The sequence below is a fragment of the Uranotaenia lowii genome, chromosome 2, assembly GCF_029784155.1.
Source record: "Uranotaenia lowii strain MFRU-FL chromosome 2, ASM2978415v1, whole genome shotgun sequence".
NCBI classification, from domain to species: domain Eukaryota; kingdom Metazoa; phylum Arthropoda; class Insecta; order Diptera; family Culicidae; genus Uranotaenia; species Uranotaenia lowii.
Genome location: NC_073692.1, coordinates 194,921,821 through 194,942,730, shown reverse-complemented (window position 1 = coordinate 194,942,730; position 20,910 = coordinate 194,921,821). Strand labels below are relative to the sequence as shown.

Sequence of the window (20,910 nt, the reverse complement as noted above, 5' to 3'; positions counted from 1 at the left end):
TCTGTCTTCTTTAAGCTTTTATTAATTTCTCATTAAATAATTTTCAGACTCCTGCTAATAGCAAAGCGAGAAAAAATCCACACCGATCTAACATCGATGCTTGCATTGGCTGACAAAACTGGTAACGATGTTCGATCGTGCCTATCCATGCTACAGTTCCACAGTTCTCTGAAAAAACCATTAAGACTGACAGACGTACTGAAGTGCAATGTTGGCCAGAAGGATCGTCACAAGGGTCTGTTTGGAATTTGGTCCTCGATATTTCAGGTTAGTGTAAATTTGACTATCTTTGTAATACCCCACGTTACAAGAATTGCCTTCGAGTTTTGTTGTTAAAACCTTCTACGGATATTGAGTAAACTTCCAAAGGATAGGCCGGTAGTTGAACTTTTTTCGTTCGCGGCCTGTGCTCTTTAGTGACCGTTGCCTTATGGAACTTGGTCTGGGTCTGTTGATCCTTCGGCAGATAAATTTGAGTGCATTTGCTTTTCTTGGTCTGCGATGAGCTAGTTTTCTTTGTTCTCAGATTGGCCAAGGTGATGGCTTCCTTGCCAATGTCCCAAACGTTCCAGCGATAGTGATGGTCTATGTTGCACGGTACGGGATGCAGCTCGGTTTGAATTTCCTGTTCACACGTGACCGGCGCTTTGATACGGAACACCTCGGTCGATTGTGAATTATACGCATTCTGTACCTTATGGAAAATATCCAGGAACACAACAAATTGTATCCTTTTCCGCGCCAGCTCTATAATTCTGAAAATGTACCTAGAAAAAAGATACCGATTACCAACTACGTTTAATTCATATTTTCGAAACAGTTTTAGCTGCTTCAGACTTACTTATCGGGATCCTCATCGAAAAAAGCGACAGCCTGCGGTAGATTGAAGGCATAGTATTCATTCTGGTACTGGCAAACACCCATCTCGACATTACCAGGCATCAACACTCCATTTCCCTCGGCCAAATGCCAAACGCAAAATTTCAACATTTCAACCTACAAATATTGTTTAAATTATATTACCACCAAAACTACATTGAACTTTGAGTGTTAGTAATTACTAGTTACCTTCATGGCTGGATTATATTCGACAGTTTCGTTTTTGGTCGTTATCAGTCGCTTGCCCATCGTTTTGTTGAGCCGATCCATGTCAGTTTGGACCTGATATTCGCCCAGCAGCCGGTAGGCTAGATCATCGAAGCTCAAACATTTTTCGGTCATATTTGTTAGCGTGTTATTGATTTGGTTGATTTCCGATAGCAGATAGATGTAGTTTTGGAACTGGAGCCAGATTCGAGTCAATTCTGAAAATTTGGGCTACAACGATTTTTTTTAAATGTTATCATTCCAAAAGAAAAGTTTATCACTTACAAAAACACGATCCGTGGGAATTGCCGTCCTGTACTGGACGGTTTCGTGGATTTTGGTCAGTTTGGTGCTGTATTCTTGATTCAATGTATCGATGTTGAACTTGATCAGTGCCATCTCGTCTATAAGTTTCCTGGTGAATACTTCATGCTGCCGATACATGATCAAAAGATCCTTAACGATGTTCAAATCCTCTGAAGATATGTTTTCCGGGAGCAGCGTTACGATGGTGTGATTTCTCAAATCATACGCGATCGATGAGTTTAGGGCACTGGTGAGCAGGTTGACTTTGTCCATGATCTCGCAAAGAGTTATTTGGAGAATTGATTTGGTAGACTCGTGGGATTGGTCCAAAATTCGTGGCACTGAAATAGACATTTTTTGTAAAACCAGTATCATTGATATCAACTTACATTCTTTGCACGGAAAGAGAGTTGACTTTTAGTCTGTAAAGGTGATAGTCTTTAAGGTAAGTGCCATAATAGAAGCATCAAATTAAAAGTTCTAGTCTAGAACCAATTCAATAATTGTGATGCTTATGATATAAAAATATTTATATCACAGAATTCTTGTCCCGATCGAGTTACTGCATGAAAATAGTAGGCTGAATTCGTTCCCTGCTTGGCCTGCCCGAAGGCCTCACATAGGTACATACACCGATTTCTATAAGGTACACCGGGGTAAGTGTGGACGGGTTTTCGTATAGTTCAACTTTAAAAAATCATAAAAAAATCAGCAGTGGAGCAATTTTGATAAATTGACGTTCAATGTGATGCAGAACATGTTTTTTACAAAAGCTGAAGAGATGAGCTCGATAGAAGCAAAGCGAAAAAAGTTATCACGCAAATCGTTATGGACGGCTGGTGTCTTCACTTACCCCGCTTTATGGGGTAAGTGTGGACGGTAGATTTTCCCTTTGATTTCTCAGGAAATTTTCAAAAAATTTGTGTTTTCTTGGTTGAATACGTTACTTTATTGCTCGAACCGTCCAAAATTTTGAAAAAAGTTCATGATACTATAATTATAGTGTGTAATTTATGTTACAACACACGAGATCCGATTTCATCAAAAACACAGAACAAATAAGTACTTTACTCAAATTTTCATGATCCGAATGCTTAATATAGCTAAATAATACAACTCATAAAGGATGAAGGACAGAAAATTGAAAAAATGTGTAAACATCAAGTCTTTTTAAAGCCGTCCACACTTACCCCAGGTAGGGGTTGGAGACAAAATTTTAGTTTTTTGTAAATAAACTCTTTTTTCTTAATTTTTAACCGCTGTTTCATTTCCTAACTGGTTGTTTGGAATGTAAGGATTGTTTCAATGTAGAGTTTTTCATCGAGAGCCAGCTAGTTTAGGAGAAATTTGCAATTGAAAAAGATGCACATCAACTCGACATCGTAGTTGAAAATAGAAAATTCCGAAAAAGTCGCTGTAAACAACCGTTATTGGCTGAATCGTATCTTTTTCACAGTTATTGGATAGATTACAAGTAAATTGAACATTCTGCATCAAAAGTTTGAAAAAATAGTGCACAGTATTGTTTTTATAGCCATCGTCCACACTTACCCCGATGTACCTTACAAATTTAGTTTTCTTAAACTAGAAGTAATTTTACACGTTTTCTTTGAAGACTGTCAGATACAGTGAATTCCCTATTTTAACACCCCCATGAAGCACTTTAGGGTGACAAATTGGGGATAGTAATATAATCGGGTAATTTTTCAAAAGATTTTTTTTAAATGATCCTGATGTCATTGATCATAATATAACATAGTAATTGAATTTGAATCAAATATGGTGACAAAATCGGGTCAAAAAAGGTGACGAAATCGGAGGCAGACATAATCGGTGCGTGACAAAATCGGGGATTCACTGTAATACGAATTACCACAAAAAAGTAATTATCTGAAAATCCGAAAAAGTTTTGGAAGTTTTTTAACAATAAATGGAATGGTTCTGGTCTACCTGCAACCAATTGAATGAAAGAACTAAAATTGTGGGGTGCGAGTAACCTTAGCGGAGATTTGGTACCCAACCCCGGTGGATGTTTTGGTCGCATGCGAACTGAGATAGGGGGGCTTCATACGCGTTTGTTCTCCATGTCAGAGACGGCGTGCGGAGTGCAACAGCGTCCTGGTGGAGTTTGGGACCCGAAACAGCACGACGGTCCTTTTGCGAAATAGTGGGGTTAGTTTCGGGGCTGTGAGGCCGTGACCCCAAAAAACATCTTGCAACGAACAAGAAATTTCGGGGGTAAATCGGCAAAGACCCACGCAAAGAAAAGGGAGCAGCGATTGGAGACTTGGAACTGCCGATCTCTGAATTTCATGAGCAGTACCCACGTGCTCTTCAACGAATTGAAAAGCCAAAAGTTCAACATCGCAGCGCTATAGAAGGTATGCTGAAAGAGCTCCGCGGTACGTGCGTTCCGAGATGGTCATACCATCTACTAGAGCTACGACAGCACATACGAGCTTGGAACAGCTTTTATAGTGATGGGGAAAAAGCAGAAGTGCGGTGGGCGATCGACCCATGAATGTTCCGGTGGAGGATCAAGGATCGGTTCTTCATTATCTACATCATTAACGTACACAGCCTACACCTTGGAAGTACCGGTGACGACAAAGACGAATTCTACGCGCAGTTGGAACGTGAATATTTCACGCTCCGGTCGGCCACCAAGAAGAAATTCAAACCGACAATTGGAAGGTTCAGCGCGCACCAGCTGACCAACAAAAACAGCCTCAGATACATCGATTTCGCTGCCACCAAATACATTGCCGTACCTAGTACCTTTTTCAAGCACCGCCTCCCACACAAGTGCACCTGGAGATCACCGTGCCAAACGCCACCACGATTTGACAGACATCCGGCACTTCTCAGAGATCATCGACGTCAGATCCAAGGTCGTTGAAATATTAGGTTTTATGACTTTTACAGTAAGTAAGAAGGCGAGGAGAGCGCGGTGATGCTCGTTATCTTTGATAACAAACTAGCAGTGTGCTAAAATGGAAAGGCAAGCTTAGTTCTCAGCTGTTCTATGGATTAAACGTTAACAAACGCAACGAAGCAATCAATATGGCTGGTTCTTAAACTTGAAAGATCGGATCACCTTCTATTTACCCTCTTGGTTAGACCCTGGCGAGGCGCTAACATCGAGTCAGACCACTATCTGGTGATTGTGAAGATGCGCCCAAAACTCTCTGTGGTGAACAACATACGAGATCCACGCCCGCCTCGGTTAAATATCGCACGACTGAAGTAACCTGAGATTGCAGCAGAGTACGCGCAATCGCTCGAAGCAGCGCTGCCAACAGAGAGTAAGCTTGAATTCCCTCACGAAGACTGTTGGGATATGATTAAGACAGCCATCAACTGCGTTGCTGAGAACGTCATCGGGCATGTGGAACGAACTTGACGGGACGACTGGTTCAAGGAGGAGTGTTGGAGAAGAACGCCGCACGAGAGGCAGTAGTGCAGAGAAGCACCCGTCGAAATGTGGAAAATCACCGACAGCGGAAGAGGCAGCGAGTCCGAATGTTCCTGGAGAAAAAGCGCTGCCTGTAGGAGGAGGACCTCGAGGAGCTGTAGCAGCTGTAGTGTTCCCAGAAATCACGAAAGTTCCACCAGAAACTCAACGCTTCCCGCGAAGGTTGTTGCCACAAGCCAAAATGTGTCAGGATGAGGACGAAGGCACTCTGACGGCTAATCGTGAGGTGATCAATAGACGGGAGCACCGATGTTAACACTTAACATGCCGACACTTAGTATAAACCTATTTATACCGCCCCTTACACTTTTCCGCTACACCATCTCTTGTTTATCAACCGATTTTTACAAAATTTATATTTTTGGAAAGCTTGTAACGTGACTCAAATATGATTCTCTGGCGATATTCAGCTGTAATTATTAATTTAAAAGTTATTCAAAGTCTAAGGATTTTTTTGAAAAAAAATAATGCTTCGGGATAGTTCGGGATAAAGGTTATTAGGCAGTTATTAAATAGGTGCTCGAAAAAAAAAATTTACTTAGTGCCTGAGAAAGCTGAACCTAGAGGCTATATGTTGCATAATAGAAACGTAATTTGTGACATTTTGGAATCTTAAGATTTATAAAAAACGAAACACAGAATTTTCGGCACTTAACTTTTTATCAATCTGCAAAAGCTTGTCTTCAACAAAATTGCATACAATCTACATTGCACAATGTAAAAATCGAGTTATTTTAGATCGAACATTTGAAAAAAAAAAAATCGCATGAGCAAAAGGTTTTATAATTCCCATTTTATACAGTTTGACTTATGGTTTTTCAACTGTTTGAATTTCAGAAAAAAATCATCAGTTTCTCGCTAAAACACCTTAAACTGTATTCCCTCTTTCATGATTTTTGACAAGTCGAAGGAGGGGGAAGGGGGGTTGTAACAAATGAAGAATTGTTCACGCTTGTCCACGGAGGGGGAGGAGGGGATCAAAAATCTCATTTTTCTGTCCACGTGGTATTTGAACGGCTCCTAGGTTGTTGGTGAACCGTTCTTTTTTCACATGTGTGTATTTTTCGCGATTAACTGCACTCAGCATAAAATTTACTTTCAAAGTTATTGCCATCTGTAGTAGGTTTTTGAAATAAGTCTATCGATTCTGCTTAGTTTATTGAATATAAAGAGATTTAATTTAAAGTAGAATTCTGATTTTGGATTTCAATTCAGCTTTTTTGGGGTTTTCATCCAATGTACAAAGAGGAAAAAGTGTCTAAACTGCGAAGAAATTCAATATGTTCCCTCCAACACGCAACAAATCTATGAAAAAGTATCTTTCTTTAGTTAAAATTTCCGAAGAATCGATTGGACGTAGCTTTAGACGCCGCACAAGCTTACGAACAGAGTTATAGTGCATTTTTAACCCCTAATTCCCCTATATTTCGATTAAAAACAGACCTACCTTTTGTTTATTTTTTTTTCTGTTGAATCCAATGGAGGCTGTTTAAGCCACGCTCAAAAAAAATGGATTAATGGCTATTTTTACCCTCGGTTCCCCTATATTTTTCAACTATTTCCGAAAAAAACATGTTCGGAATTGAAAATTTGAACCAAATAGGACGTATCTTATGTGATTTTTTCCAAGAAATCCAATGAAGGCTGTTGAGCTACCGCACGCTCGAAAAAATGGTGTTATGGCTGTTTTACTCTCAATTCCCTTACATTTTTTCAAATAGTAAAGAAAACGCATGTTCGGACATGAAAATTTTGAACCAAATAGGACGTATCTTGTGTGATTTTTTCAGAGAAATCCAATGAATTAATCAATCCGCACGGATTGAAAACAGAAGTTTTTTTTTCTTTTTTTCTTCTTTAAAACGAATACAAACACAAACAAGATCTCAATGAAACTTGATGTTTCCTCGAAGAGATTCCTTTTTCTTAACTTTAAGCGTACATCTTTCGAGGATATGATGGCTAACATCTTTGCTAAAACCAGAAAGTGTACTATGTATGCCGTGACCGGGAATCGATCTCATGCCCGCTGGCTTAGAAGACTTGAAGACTATCCTCTACCCCACGGGCTGCGGCTTTGAAGTTATGGCTGTTTTACCCTTAATTCCCTAACATTTTACTAATTGTTCAGAAAAAGCATGTTCGGACTTGAAAATTTTGAAAAAAATGAGACTTATCTTATGCGATTTTTTCCGAGAAATGCAATGAGTGCTGTTAGGGCCACAGCATGCTTCGGAAAATGGAGTTAGGGCTGTTTTTACCCTCAATTCCAACAATTTTCAATTATTTTATAAAAAAGCATGTTCGTACTTGAAAATTTTGAAGCAAATGGTGAGTATCTTGTGTAATTTTTCTTCGAGGAATCGAATCGAGGAATGGAGGCTGTTTGAGCCACTGTACGCTTTAAAAAATGGAGTTATGGCTGTTTTACCCTCAATTTCCAAACATGTTTCAATTAATTCAGAAAACTGAGGGTAAAACAGCCATAACTTCTGTTTCCAATCCAAGCGGTGACTCAAATAGGCTTCGTTGGATTCCTCGTAAAAAAATCACTTTAAATATACGTCCCATTTTGTCAAAAAATTTCAAGTCCAAACATGCTTTTTTTCTGAAATAATAGAAAAATGTAGGGAAATTGAGGGTTAAAACAGCTATAACTCAATTTTCTGAAGCGAGCGGTAGCTCAAACAGCCCTCATTGGATTCTTCAATGAAAATCACATAAGGTACATCCCATATAGCTCAAAATTTTCAAGTACAAACATGTATTTTTTTCAAAAATAATAGAAAAATGTAAGGGAATTTAGGGGTTAAAACAGCCATAACTCCATTTTCTAAAACGTGTGGTATCTCAAAAAGCCTTGATTGGAATCCTCGAAAAAAATCACACAAGATAAGTCTTATTTGGTTCAAAATTTTTTAAACCGAACATGCCTTTTCTGAGCTCTTTAAAAAATGTAAGGGGACACAATCACACAATTGGTTCAAAATTTGGAAATTTAGGGTGAAACAGCCATAACTCCTGTTTTCAATGCGCCCGGTGACTCAAATAGGCTTCGTTGGATATCTCGGAAAAATTCCCACAAGATACACCCATTTGGTTCAAAATTTTTAAGTCCGAATATGCTATTTTATGAAATAATTGAAAAATATAGGGGAATTGAGGGTAAAAATAGCCATTACTCCATTTTTCAAAGCGTGTGGTGGCTCACACAGCCTCCATTGGATCCCTCAGAAAAAATCACACAAGCTTTTTAATCAAAATATTCAAGTCCAAGTTAGTTTTTGTCTGGATTGTTTAGGGGAATTAGGGGTTAAAAAGGCACTATAACTCCGTTCGTATGCTTGTGCGGCGTCTGAAACTACGTCCAATCGACTCTCCGGACATTCTCACTAAAGGAAAGTACCCTTTTTCCATATATTTGTTTTGTGTAGGAGGGAAGATATTGAATTTCTTAGCGGTTTATACACTTTTTTCCCCATTGTGCAATGGTTCATCCTCAAACGAAGTTTGTGAATAATTCAAATCTATCATTCAACAAAATATTATCCGTAAATTTATCTACTCACAGTCCGACATCCCATTGCTAGAATTTCCGGCGTGTTTGTTGAAAATTCGAATACCACAAACGATTTCCCGGATGTCCTTCAGTGCCAGCAGCCGGTCCTTCTTGTCCAGTGTCACGAACTTCGCCTTATCGCTTCGGGACATGACGGAGTTGAGCGCCTTGGTCGTTTCCTGTAGCACGTCCTTGTTATCCGGGCTTCCCAGGCCCATATTCATGACGATATCGATTATCACCTTGCTGAAAATGTCATCCTGTTCGTCCTTAGTAATCACGTCGTGCTCGGTTATTTCCTTCAGCAGGTGCGACGTTTTAAGCTGCAGATTCCGGCTATGCTTCTCGACGACCTCATCTTTGTTGAAAAAGTTTTGCAAAAAGTAAAGTTGCATCCGCAGCGTTATCAGCTTGGGGGAACGATCTTCTGGAAAAAAATGTTAAAAATTAATCGTTTTTAAGCGTAATGCATTCTTGTTTACCATTCAAAATTGAAACACACTCCTCCACAAAATCATCGTGATTCCGCCGGTCGGCACTGAGCGTTTCCATGTAGATTTCAAACTTGGGATCCAAGCTGACCAGATTCATGATGAAAGTAACCAGCTGCTTCTCGTAGCGAATATTGTTACGTTCGCATTGTTTCACGATTTCGTACAGCAAAGGTTTAAGATTGGCATTCGATTCCAGCAGATAGGTTTTCAGATTGGTATACATCATTTTCGGGGATGAGAATGTACAGACCGAGACCGGGAGACGACGTTTTCCAACAACTGTATGCTACGGAATGTTGCGGGCTCGTACAGTTACGTTGAACTTGGCTTTGTTTGTTTACAGGTTTGGTTGAAGTAGGATAGTGGGTTGTTTGGGCGGTTGCTAAGACCTATTTGGATTATTGGCTCAATAACGTGCATAACGTTCCTTACCGCTCACAACACACCTTGTTGCATACATTTGCCTCTTTTTATGTTGAACTAGCTGACCCGTTGTGCTTTGCTACACCTTCCGGAAATAAATGTAATTTGTAAAAACTTATTAAAATTTAGATTTTAGAGAGCATTTTTTTAAATCAAACCTCATCATACTTCAGAACCAACAACTTTGAAATGACAGCTGCAGTTGTAGTTCTGAATTGCAATTCAAAGATGGTATATATTATTTACTGAAACTTGATCTCTAAACTCGTTTTTCAAGATTTGAAATTTGTACTCTGTACCCAAAAAAAACCTTTTTAAATATGGTCCCTTCTTTGAAAAGCTCTTTATCTTAAATTTCCATGGGAGCTCTCCCATCTTTTCCAATTTTGTCCCCCACTGCTTGAAGATGGTAGGCAAATTTAACCGGCTTGAGACCCAAGCAGCACTTATCATGGTAATGAAAAATATATTAAATTAGTTATGTATTAGATACAGTGCAAATTTCTTTATTTTTTAAATAAATTTACTGCGGCAAAAATATGAATATTTAAAAAAATATCAGTTGCATCACTTAATAAGTTCTCAGCGTTTTTTTTATTTTCTCTTTAAAAGTCAAATATGCAAAAATGTTGGCAAAAACAAATTTCTTAATTTACTTTTGTCCCGTATATTGGGGCAAGTGTCAATGCAATGCTTATTTACAGATGCGTCAGAGTAATGGCTTAAAATGGTTTTAATACGAATTCCTGTTTTATGTTCTATCAAGTTTCACTGATATATCTGCAGTATTCCTGCAGAATAAATTTATGTTTGTTACTCCACTTTTAACGAATGCTGTTCAAAGGGAATGACCTTCATTTAAGAATTTTCAATATTCGCTTCAGTTTCAACATTCGGAATACCCTTTCTGATCTTTCCAACATATTGAATAATTTTGAAGATGAATTTCTTAAAATTTCGACGTTTACCCTTGTCCCACCGTGTAAGTTTACAGGAGGAAATATTGTTTTGACCACTTTAACGGTATACTAAAAAATTTTCGTAAAAATTTTGCTTCCAGTTGAATATCAGTTCTAAAGTCTCGCTTTTCAAAAACGAAGCGGATAAAAAGTCTCTTTTATGCAGCCATGTAACAAAAAAACACTTTTCATGTTAAGTACGTACTTGAATTGGTATGTAAGCAAAAAGTACGATGGTTTTTTTCAGAATTATTTAACATAAAAAGCTCCCATTTTCATTTCTAAATTCGTTTCAGTTGTGTTTTTTGGCTGAAGTAACAATTTCTAGAAGAAAACATAATTTTTATTTTTTTTTAACAGAAAAAGTTGAACGTTTGAACATGTTCTAATGTTCCTTAAATGAAAAGTCGAATGCTGCCTACATTAACACGAACTAAATATGGAAGTATTTTTGCAAATCTTTCAATTGGTTTTGATTCGATTGATAAAATACCAATCCGTGTCACATCTAGGCGTCATTTATTACCACGTGCAATTTAGCAAGAAAAAAACACATCAAGGTTGCATATCGCCCCCACGTGCATAAGAAATAAAGGTACTTGGTTGAGAAAACGGCGCCTGATTGTTGAATTTTTCCAGCGATCAATGAACAGTATGCTTTAGTTACTATCCACTTGCGACGACGACATTTGCTTGACCATAGAGACGAAAAACAAACCCCTCAAATAAAAGAAAATCTCACAAAATGGATGCCATGACTTTTCAATTACAGTTTTGACAAAACAAAATGTAGGTATATTGCCATATTCGTTTTCATCCTGGTGGTGCACCGGTAGTGCACCAAGTGCTGTCAAAGCGTTTTTTTTATATGAAGATGACAGCAGTTGGTGCACAACCATCATTCCACCAGATGAAAACGAATATGACATATGTTTTAATCGATCGGCAAAATGTCAACCTGGGTCTCATCTAGGCGTCATTCATAACCATGTGCTGTACAAATGAGCTTGAAATTGAGTAGAAAAAAAAATTACATCAAGGCTTCATATCGCCACCCCTTGCATTGAAAATATGCTTGGTTGAGAAATACGCGCCAAAATATTCCCACTGATCAGTATGCTATGCCATCGTTACTATCCTTTTGCGACGTTGGCTCGACGCCTCGACCTTGGAGACGAAAAACAAACCGCCCAAAGGAAGAAAAATCTCGAGAAAATGTATGTCATGACTTTAATTTGTTCCGAAAAACTACAAATTTAGTATGGAAGCCCCCCTTCCCTTAAGTCGGATGGAGTTTTGACTATTACAGAAACCATCCCCGGCCTCAAAAACCCTCAGATGCCAATTTTGACGATGATCGGTTCAGTAGTTTCCGAGTCTATAGGGAACAGACAGACAGACAAACATTCATTTTTATATATATAGATAGTCAATACGCCCTGGTTCAGATCGTAGAGCAAAATTAAACAGGTAAATCCACAAGAAAAGTTTTTAAAATTAGAAATTTTGGAAACTTAAATCGCAACGCAAAAATAATGTATGTGTGTGAAAATTGTTTGTATGTGTGAATATATGCAAGGATAGTGTATGAATATGTATATATTTAGTTTTAATAAATACCTTTGTATACCTTACAAACGTATACTTCAAAGGAAGCTCATTCTGTCAGGGTGTTCTCAACTTGCCGACACAGTGACTGATTTTCAGTTTTTGGCACACGTTTTTAAAAACATTTTTCAACGTTACTATCAACTTTTGAAATTTCAAACCCTACACGAAATGGACTTCTCGAGTGTCTAAAAACGGATTCAGTGATGCAATTCATATATTACAAGTGTTTTATATGGTTTAATAAGTGTTTTCCTTAAGTTGATTCCAAATGGTGATAGCTCCAGATGTTTCTTCGGAATCCTAGCAGAATCCCTTTAAAGTGAAGCTTAAGGAATAAATCAAATTCCGGATAAAATAGAACAGGAGAATAATAGAACCCAGCGAAAAACAACTATTTTCAATTAATCAATGAATTAAATTAAATTAACTTGGTACATGGTCAAAAACGGCTGTTGAACAATTTGAAAACTTTTTTTTATTAAACTTCGTATTTTAAATTACTCTGAACTACAACATTTTAGACTTCAGTATTCGCTGTATGAAAAGACTTGAGAATTCAACTTTCTAAACAAATTTCATTAACCCATATTTTATTACTTACTATGAACTATTTTAGCAGAAGGAACATATACATATGTATAGGAATCAGGGGCGGTCCTAGAGTTGGCTCTGGGGGGGGGGGGGGGGGGGGTGGGGTGGGTTCAGTCAATAAGAAGGATCGTAAATAAGACTTGTATTCTGTAGGTTTGTATAGTTGTAGGTTTGTAATTTGAAATTAAAGAAAAATAGTGAAAAATTTCAACAAATTTTCTCAATACACTTATATTGATATTCTTTTATAAAAACATTTGTGAATCTTAGATGTTCACTGCGAAAAAGTGTTAATAAAAAGATAATTTTCGTAATTTTAACAATTGGTATTTTAAAAATTACAACTTTAAGAATCCTTTAAAGAATTTTCCTATATAAATGTCATTTCACAAATGAAAATTCCGTAGTAGGAAATGTAAAAAAATCTTCAAGTTATCCACTATATTTTTACAGGGCATCTTCATATCGGCGTAAGACCCTCACCAAAATTTTGATGATTCTCATTTTGCAACAATTCCAAAACAATTATTTGAGAAAAGTGTTCGTTAATAATTGCTCAGAATTGAAAACTGAATATTAAATTATTTTTCTGAACTATTTTGCTGAATCGTTGTTCGAAAGTATCGAATTTTTATTAATTCTTGTTCCAATTCTTCAATGCTTAAATGTAAATTTAATTCTATATAAGATCTGATCATCAAAACCATATTCTTTGATATGAAGCTTTTGGAACTTCATTTTTATTTGTATTTTTTTCTTGAAATTCAAGCTCTCATACTGGAGTTTTAATTTTATGTTATCTGAATCCAAAGAAATAGTAACAAATTTGCAACGAAGCCGTGTTGGACAAAAAAAATATGAAAATGTCTTCCGAATGTTCAACTGGAGCAATTGCCTTATTTCCGGGAAAATAGTCGGAGATGACGGAGTAGTTTTATCTCACCTGGGAAAAATTAAAGATTTTAAAACTGATTTTGGAAATAAATTTCTGACTCGATTTTTTATCGAATTTTATCCATCACCTCTAGTTTCAGAAGTAGTATTTTCAGTATTTTCAGAAAAAAGATTAGATATCATTTGAGATGTACCGAATAGTGCGAACGGCCGAATACCGACTATTAGCCCTTTTCAAGTATTCAGTGAAACGAATATTCTTAAAATAAATAGCATGAACATAGTAAATATCCTAAATGAGCTTAAAATGTGTTCAAAAGTACCGTCTGCATCACCAAATATTCTGCGAAAAATACAATTGTGAATAATATTTTGAAAGTGATGATAGAATTGATAAAAATAAATTTCACTTTTCGCATAGAACAAACAATACATACGCAGGTAACGCGAGCCTCTTGCTGATTTGGAGCAAAAGTACTAATCAAAACAGGTGAAAAACACTATTTTTTCGAGCTTTGTATAGAATTTAGAGCATAACTGATATCAATTTTCAACCAATAATCTAAGTTTCATATTTTCAATTTAATTTTTTATTATCATAAAATCCCCATTATTGAAATATATTTTTAAAATTTTAATCATAATTTAGTCTCAGAACAATTTTATCGTAAACATTTCTTACTTAATTAACTAAATTTTGAAATTTTTATATTAAAAAATGGATTTGCTTTCTGTAAAAACCATTGATCATTATTAAAACTGTTTGAACGAGATAACGGCTCAAAATGTATGACGCCCTTTAAGCCAGAGGGGTATAGGTGCATAAAAGCTGATTAAAGAGTAAAATATCACAGTAAACGAGCCTTTGGAAGAAAAATAAACGATAAATTTAAAAAAAAAACTTATTTCGAGAAAACACATTTTAAAATTGATGTGTTAGGCCATTTTCCATATATTTATCTAAAAGTTGTATTTCCTTTCCAATCGTAATAGTATGTAAATTAAAATTCCAAAAATCTGAAAAATTACCAAATTATGAAAAATCGTTTTAAATCAATAAATCAAAATCGATCATTTTTGCTACGTCGAGGCAAATACAAGCAAAGCAATTTTTTTTACAAAAACGTTCCAAAATAAGATTTAAATTGTCAAGTCAGTTTAGGTGTCTTTAATTCCGAAAAAATGGACTTTGGAGATGCATTCTGTAAAAATCGGATCTTGCAATGAAAAATAAACCAAGAAATGGAAATGTAGTATGAATTCTAAAAAGGACCGAGATATGTTGATCCATCAAATATGGAGCCAACTCGATTTGCAATGACTTGTAAGATAACAAAGTTATGGTCGAAACAAGTTTGCAGGTATTTTTTTAACATACCGACTATTTGGTGAACGTTATCAAAAAATGATGAAACTCTTGCCTAAGTTTTAACAAATTAAGTCTGAAAAACATTTACACTAAATATCCAAAACGCGAAAACAACTCATGAGCATTAAATATAACTTATTAAATTGGCAATACGTTGATTGATGATAGAGATACGCACAAAATTAAACTGCATGTTTCGCATGATCCTAAACTTTTCGTCGATACACCATACTGAGGGGTGAGCTTAAATTTTTGATCGATAACTTAAGTAGCTATTTTATATGTTTAAAGCACTATGCAATTTTTTAGCACAAAGTTTTAAAAATGTGTTTTGAGATTTATGAAAAAAGATTCAGATGCAACTCGAATTTTTAAATTCGGTCCACCCAACCCTGAGCTGATCGGGTTTAAATATAAAGTGCGAATTTTTTGTAAATTTTCCATCTTTAAGTCAAGTTTAAGTCATATTAAGTTTACATATACATTTTGTCAATAACATACGAAGAAGGTTTTGTTCATCGACTCTAGAATGAGATCAAAAGAAATGTAATATGTGATAAGATGACTGAGATATGGCCAAACATATTAGCTTTTTTTGAGGGGGTGATCCCAAACTTATGGCCGGCAGCGTATATGGTCGTATTCGAATTCAACGCTGTAAGTACTTCAACAAAAGTTATTTGGTGAAATTCGGTCCAGGGAATAGCAAGTTACAGCTATTTTAGTTTGACGGACCAACTTTTTTTCAGTTTTAAGCTATTAAGTGATTAATAAATTCTTTTATTGATCAAACCCCCCACGGAGTGGAAAAAATTGAGAATTCGAAAGTACACCTACTAGGAAAAGTTCTTAGTTTTTATATAAAATCCAGCGTTTGCGAGTACTTCGTAACGGTTTTTTCCGCTTGGGGGGGGGGGTGATCACCCCGATCACCCCCCCCATAGGACCGCGCCTGATAGGAATGGTCATGAAAATTAGGTTTTTAAGAATTTCTAAAATGTTCCGCTTTTTCGACGATGTTCCTTTTTTTTCGTGAAATGTCCCGCTTTTTTTCTAAAAGTTTTCTGGCAAGCCTAGGTTAACATATTTCAATACCATCTCCTCCTCAATGCTCCAGTGGTTGTGTGTTTGCGGTTTATGAATATCGGCGGTTTATTGTTAAATCGAGCATTTTTTCAATCACTGGGGGCTAATTGAATGAAAATGATATTTTATGGTGTTAAGGCATAGGGCGAGCTTGACGACGCTTCTCTCGAAAACTGTTGTGAATGATGCACTATGGGGAAAGTGGTGGCCAAAAATCGGAAAAAAATTACTTGCTGTGAATGACGTGTCTTGTATACCATTTGGAGGATCGGCGCGGGATCATTAAGTACATAAGTAAGTAAGGTAAAAAGCAACGGTACTTGTGTGAAAAAATTTCTAAGTTTGCACTTGACCCGTTTATGAGGGCAAGTGCAAACGCAATACTTTTTCCGAATGGATTTACAGATGCGTCAGCGGTCCTAAAATAAATTAAATGTGATTAAATACATGTTCCGGTGTGTTTTATCAACTTTTATTGATATATTATTATGCAATATTAATTACTTTTTCGGACTCCATTTTTGCTGACTGCTGTTTTAAGGCTTTACAAAATTTCGAATATCCGCTTCAGATACAACACTTTGGATACCCCTTCTGACCATTGTAATATAATGCTGAACCATTTTGGAGATGAATTTTCTGAAATGGCTAATGTTACATGGCTTAAAGGTGCGTTTGCACTTGCTACGCAGTGTGGGTTGACAAGAGTGAATATTATTTTCACAACTTTTAAGGGCGTACTGAAAATTTATCATAATTTTTTTGCTTCTACATAAATATCAGTCCCATTACTCACTTTTTAACGAAAATTCGGATTTGAATGCCCTTTTTTGTAGCGAAAAAATGCAAAACAATAAAACACTGTTCATGTCTAGTGCTTACTTGAATTCGTCTGTAATCAAACAGTACAGTGTTTTTAGTGAATATTTTTAAGAAAGTTTAATTTATTTATCTATGTCAGATTGTTTGTTTGGGCCTAAATAACAATTTCTAGAAGAATAAATATTTTTTAATTTTTATGGTAATAGAGAAAAATTGAATGTTTGCACTTGCCTCAAATTAAAAAAAAAATTAGTTCTGAATTTTGCTGACGATTATTGGAAGATGCGAATCGATAAGTGGTACATAACGATTAGCCAAATTAATGGCCAAATATACCAAAAAATACCAACAAAAGTGACCGTTTTCCTTCCATAACACTTTCAAAGGTTTCTTAGAGTTAAAACTCTTTTTTGGTCGGATCTGAATTCCTGCCATTAAACTAAAACTGTGATGGAGTTCCACAAGGCAGTAACATTGGTCCTTTACTTTTTCTTGTGTACATTATTGATATTTGTAATCTTTCCCTTCTTGGTACAGCATGGCTTTTTGCAGATAATACTGCTTTATTTTACACAGGAAAATCCCCAAAGGGGGCATCCATAAATTACGTAACGCTCCTAGGGGGGGGAGGGAGTAAGCTCTAGCGTTACGTATTGTGACATAGGGGAGGGGGGGAGGTATGCTCATCGTTACGTAACGATTTTTTTCCTAAATAATTTCAGTTTAATCGCAGCTTTTTTGATATCATGCAATTTTTGCTAAATGATAAGCAAACTAAAATCACCTTAAAATTTGTAAGCATTAACAAGGTTGAAACTGGTTTGTAACCATTCCTATTTAAAGATTCTAAGATAGACTAAACGTGTATTGGATATCCGTGAAATAACCGTTGGAAAACCGAATATTAGGTACATTTACCCCCAAGAACTCAATCCAATCTTAAGACGGAAATTTTATTATTTTTTCTCAATTTATTTTGATAATTCCGATCAGCTATTTTGATTATTCTGACGAATATTACTAAGTGGAGTATATTTTGCATAACAAGTTATGCTGCTTGAACAAAATAAAATAAACAAGGTAGATTACCAGTTAACAAGCACAGAGCAACTCGTAATAAGACAATTAATTTATTTTATCAGAGAGTTATCATCAATGAGTACTAAGAAGCGATTTGGATGGATAATAATTCCGTTTTAAAGAACGTTAAAAAAATCATATTATATGTATTTTTACCTTCGAAAATCATGAGAAGATGAGGGGGGGGGGGGGGGTAATTGTCAGCGTTACGTAATTTTCATAGGGGGGTATGTCGAAGCGTTACGATTTGTGACATACGGGGGGGAGGGGGTCAAAAAAGTGCATTTTTTGCGTTACGTAATTTATGGATGCCGCCAAATGTTATAATCGAAAACCTGGAACATGATTTGAAATTGCTATCTAAATTTTTCAATAGCAATTTATTCTCTTTAAACTACGGAAAAACTAAATATATGTTATTTCATTCGTCCAGGAAAAAAAAATTCTCAACACAGGGATCCATATATGAATCAGTTTGCTATAGAAGAAGTGAAAACTTTCAAATACTTATAGATATTCATTTAGATAGTACCCTTTCTTGGAGTTGTCATATACAACATTTAGGAAAAACAGTTTGTACATTTAGGAGATTGAAGAATTTTGTACCACAACATGTTCTGTTAAAATTTTATTACGCATTTATCTACTCTCTATTTCACTATCTTATAACAGTCTGGGGACGGGCATCTCAATCATATTTATAAAAACTTCAAACTCTGCAAAATAGATGCTTACAAAATATTTACAATCTTCCTTTGCTGCATCCAACTAGACTTATTTATTCATCCAGATTTCATAATATCTTAAAGGGTGATACGGTCAAAATTTGGTCAATATCAACTTAACGTATTTCTTTCAATTTTGCATATAAAAAACCTGAACACCCCTCATTTTGAAGGTGTGTGTGTGTGTGTAGAATGTTGCTCCTATTTTGATTTTGGAATTCACCCTTCAGTTGTCAAAATGCCGTCCGAGGAAGAAGAGCAGCGTATCAAAACTTTGCGCGCATCGCGAAAATCCGAGCTACCCGCACGCAAAGCTGGTAAATCGCTAAAAGGCCAAATCAACCGTTACAAATAAAATTAAAGTTTTTGGGGAACGTTTGTCGACAGCCAGGAAGTCTGGATCGGGGGGAAATCGAAAACCGGAAGCCGCTGGGACGACAAAGAGAGTTGCCGGTAGTTTCAAGCGAAACTCTAACCTCTCTCTCCGAGATGCCGCAAATAAGCAGGGTGTATCGTCTACAACCGTGCATCCAGCCAAAAAACGAGCCGGACTATCGACTTACAAGAAGGTAGTGACTCCAAAACGCGATGATAAACAAAATACGACGGCCAAAACGCGATCCCGGAAACACGACGATGCTGAAGAAATTAACTGCGTGGAAATGGACGACGAAACCTACGTCAAAGCCGACTACAAGCAGCTTCCGGGACAGGAGTTTTATACGGCAAAAAGAAGAGGAAAGGTAGCAGTATTTTCAAGCACATGAAACTGTCAAAGTTCGCGAAGAAATATCTGGTTTGGCAAGCCATCTGTACCTGTGGCTTGAAAAGCAGCATTTTCATAGCTTCCGGGACTGTCAACCAAGAAATTTTCGTAAAAGAGTGTTTGAATAGACGTCTGCTGCCTTTCCTGAAGAAACACGGTTGTTCCGTACTGTTTTGGCCGGATTTGGCATCTTGCCATTAAGGTAAAAAGGCCATGGAGTGGTACGCCGCCAACAACGTGCAGATGGTTCCCAAGAACAAGAACCCTCCCAAGCCCCCCCACCCTATTGTCAAGCGGAACCTAAAGAAGACCAAAAAAAAATGCTAAGGACGAGCAGCAGTTCAAGGCAAACTGGCTTTCTGCGGCGAAGAAGGTGGACAAGGTGGCTGTACAAAATCTGATGTCAGGGGTTAAGCGTAAGGCCCGGCAATTCGGATTTGGAAAAACGGAAGCCTAACTGAATATTTTTCCTGAATTTTATACTAATTAAACTTGAAAAATAAATTTAATTTGATTTTTTGACCGTATCACCCTTTATACAACTCGACCGTGTATCTTTCACTGTAGATCATACAGGAGAATGTTAACGAGAATCGCTTTATACCTTCTTTGGTTATCGTTTATTCAAGATTTTCTTGATATATCCAGGCTTGCTCATAATAAAGATTCGAGATAAGTAAAATTTGGCCGGGATGTCCAGATATTGTTTGAAACTTGTCGAATTTTGCTCGAGTTTATTCAGATTATTTGCTAAATCAAATTAAAAAAACTCAATTTTTTTTAGATATTGTATTCAATAACGATTTAAAAAAAATCAAAATGATCATAAATTTTGGCCTTTTTTAAATTTGTTTTCCAAAATTCGCCCTGAATTTCTGACCGTGTGAATATGTGTGGTTGAAAGTATGGTATGCCTAATTTTTTTCTTTTTTTTGAAATTCATTTATTTGAAACGGCTCGTTACCTTACAGTTTAAATAAGCCAAAATCTGTTTTTTGTTTGTTTAACATGAGTTTCTTATGTCTACTTTACAATATTGTTTACCAAACAATATTATCGATGTCATGGTAACCCTGACTTTAGGCTAACAACCTACTGCTCCCGATTCATAACTTGTTACGGAATCCGAAAGAAATGACCGATCTGGAACTTTGGCGACGACTTTTAACATGAAAACACGGACACGAATTGGAACTTGGAATGTTTTAACCCTTGCTCAACAAGGCAAGCTGGCTCAACTTGCTAGAGAAGCTAGCCGCCTCAAGCTTGAAATTCTGGGACTGAGCGAAGTCCGTTGGCCTAACACTGGAGAACACAAGACACAGTCCGGGCAAGTCCTGCTTTACTCTGGCATACAAGGAGAACATGCTACTCGGGAACGAGGAGTTGGTTTCCTGTTAAGCCTGCAGGCCTACGCGGCCCTCATTAGATGGGAACCGATAAACGAAAGAATAATCGTTGCCAGATTTAGAACACGGGTTAGAAACCTTACAATGGTCCAGTGTTATGCGCCAACTGACGTTGCCGATTTGCAGAAGAAAGATCAGTTTTACAGTCAACTGAACAACATGGTAGAGAGAATTCCGAAGGGTGACATTCAAATCCATTTGGGCGACTTCAACGCAAAGATTGGCTCCGACAATCAAGACCTTGAGCGCATCATG

At 36.7% G+C, this 20,910-nt stretch overlaps 2 protein-coding genes across 4 annotated transcripts in view; one reads left to right on the top strand and one right to left on the bottom strand.

Annotated features, from left to right (window-relative positions):
• The window catches only part of LOC129742997 (chromosome transmission fidelity protein 18 homolog), a 42,827-nt gene that overhangs the window by 2,661 nt on the left and 19,256 nt on the right, over positions 1–20,910 (top strand). For both annotated transcript variants that reach the window (XM_055734941.1, XM_055734942.1), the window contains exon 6: positions 48–267. In XM_055734941.1, coding sequence (XP_055590916.1) covers positions 48–267 — 220 coding nt within the window. The remainder of the gene's footprint in view (positions 1–47; positions 268–20,910) is intronic.
• On the bottom strand, positions 12–9,249 carry LOC129742998 (cilia- and flagella-associated protein 206). 2 transcript variants are annotated; one of them, XM_055734943.1, is made up of 6 exons: positions 8,909–9,249; positions 8,437–8,853; positions 1,372–1,733; positions 1,069–1,317; positions 842–996; positions 12–767 (listed from the first exon to the last, which is right to left on the bottom strand). In XM_055734943.1, exons 1-6 carry the CDS (start codon positions 9,144–9,146, stop codon positions 305–307), a joined length of 1,884 nt encoding a protein of 627 aa, XP_055590918.1. In that variant the 5' UTR covers positions 9,147–9,249; the 3' UTR covers positions 12–304. The 2 variants fall into 2 exon arrangements, with proteins under 2 accessions (XP_055590918.1, XP_055590919.1); XM_055734944.1 differs by having other exon boundaries at positions 8,437–8,850.